The following is a 1712-nucleotide window of genomic DNA, read 5'->3' on the forward strand; positions in this document are numbered from 1 at the left end:
TAATAGCTAAAAAAATAAAATAAAGTTGAGTTGGGGAGGATTTAATGTAAAGGACTTTAGGATTGGTTTAATGAATAGAACAAAGGGTCATCAAAGATTGTATCAGTATAGAAAACTATATGTATTTCCATGCAAATTTGTTCTAATATACAATTCCAATATACAATTAATCTATTATATGAACAGGAATGCCTCTGAGCATATATGGCTAAGCAACAAGAAAATTGAACTCTGAAGAAAGTAACCACACACAAAGAAAACACTTCCCTACATTATACTATATAATAAATTAAAAATAAAACAAAGGTTTGGTTATTGATGCACTTTGATCAGAAGAACCTAAACTGATTCTTTTTTATAAATAATGTTCTTTCATTTGCAAATATTGGCAAATAATCCATTAATACTTGTTAAAACAACACTGTCACATTTAGTTCATTTCATGACCAGGTAGAAATGTATCTTTCTTTGGTAAACTCAGGTTGATGTCCTCGGTGAAAGCTCTCTCAAATCCAGATTTGATGGCATTCCAACATTTATCCTTGAAGCCTTGGCCAATGAAGACATAGACGAGAGGATTAATACAACTGTTTGAATAGGCCAGCAAAATAGATATATGAGTGGCTACTGCGATTCCAAATTCATAATGAATATACAATGCATCGCTTCCATAGGAATATATGAGTGAAAATACATGGAAAGGAAACCAGCAAAAAAAGAAGGAAATGATAACAGAAACAAGAACTTTAAAGGGTTTGGTAGATGCTGTTCTGCGACTCCGAATATGCAGTAAGATCACAGTGTAACAGATAAAAATGATGGTAAACGGTATAACAAACAATACAACAATTCTTATTATCACTTGTACATCTTCCAGTGACCAATCTACAACACAATACATAAATTTATTAAAAATAACTACATTTGAATTAATAAAGTAAGGTATATTAAATAGAAAAGATACAATCCAAACAGCAAGGACGACTTTTATAGCCAGTCTTGGGGTGCGATGATTCCGACACCAAACAGGGAAAACTACAGAAATGCAACGATCAATGCTGATGACGGTGAGTTGTAAAACGCTAGCAGACATATTGAGGTATAATGCAAGGAGGTTCACCTTGCACATAAATGTTCCAAATGGCCAGTAACCAAGGGTTCTCTCGGTGACAGTTAAAGACAGAATTAGGCAGAAGGTAAAATCAGCAAGGGCTAAACTTAAAAACCAAACAAAGTTGACCATCTTCTTCATCCTGAACAAAACAAACCAGATGACCAGTCCATTTCCAGTTATTCCCAGCAGAATAATCACAGATAAAACCACCAGGTATAATATTTCAAGGGTTTCAAAGAGAGTGTAAAAGTCACTATGAGTGTAATTCATCCCAGTAATGTTGGTCTCCATATTTTCCAGAATCTCAGATCTCAGGTGGGAAGTCCTTCAAAAAAAAAAAAAAAGCCACAACATGAAAATGTGTTTTAAAGCAACGCAAACAAAAGGTTTACCAACATTATAAAACATTTTATATTTCATAAATTCACTGATCAGGAAATTACAACTCAATGGCCCTGATTCATCATTGAAATCCGCGATCGCGGGAAGCGCGATAATACGCGCGACCAGCGATCGCGGATTACCGCGGTCCGGGGCTCGAGTGCGCGCGTACACTCGCGTCCTGAATCTGTCGGCCGGATTCCTGCCATGCGCAATA

At 35.8% G+C, this 1712-nt stretch overlaps 1 protein-coding gene across 1 annotated transcript in view; it reads right to left on the minus strand.

The window, feature by feature from the left end:
* Positions 1 to 6: 6 nt before the first annotated feature.
* Positions 7 to 1712, minus strand: part of LOC140340859 (N-formyl peptide receptor 2-like) — a 6335-nt gene continuing 4629 nt past the window's right edge. Inside the window, exon 2 of the mRNA XM_072426278.1 lies at positions 7 to 1439. Coding sequence (XP_072282379.1) covers positions 431 to 1405 — 975 coding nt within the window. The 5' untranslated portion in view covers positions 1406 to 1439 and the 3' untranslated portion in view covers positions 7 to 430. The remainder of the gene's footprint in view (positions 1440 to 1712) is intronic.

Source organism: Pyxicephalus adspersus, chromosome 11 (assembly GCF_032062135.1).
Source record: "Pyxicephalus adspersus chromosome 11, UCB_Pads_2.0, whole genome shotgun sequence".
NCBI lineage: Eukaryota > Metazoa > Chordata > Amphibia > Anura > Pyxicephalidae > Pyxicephalus > Pyxicephalus adspersus.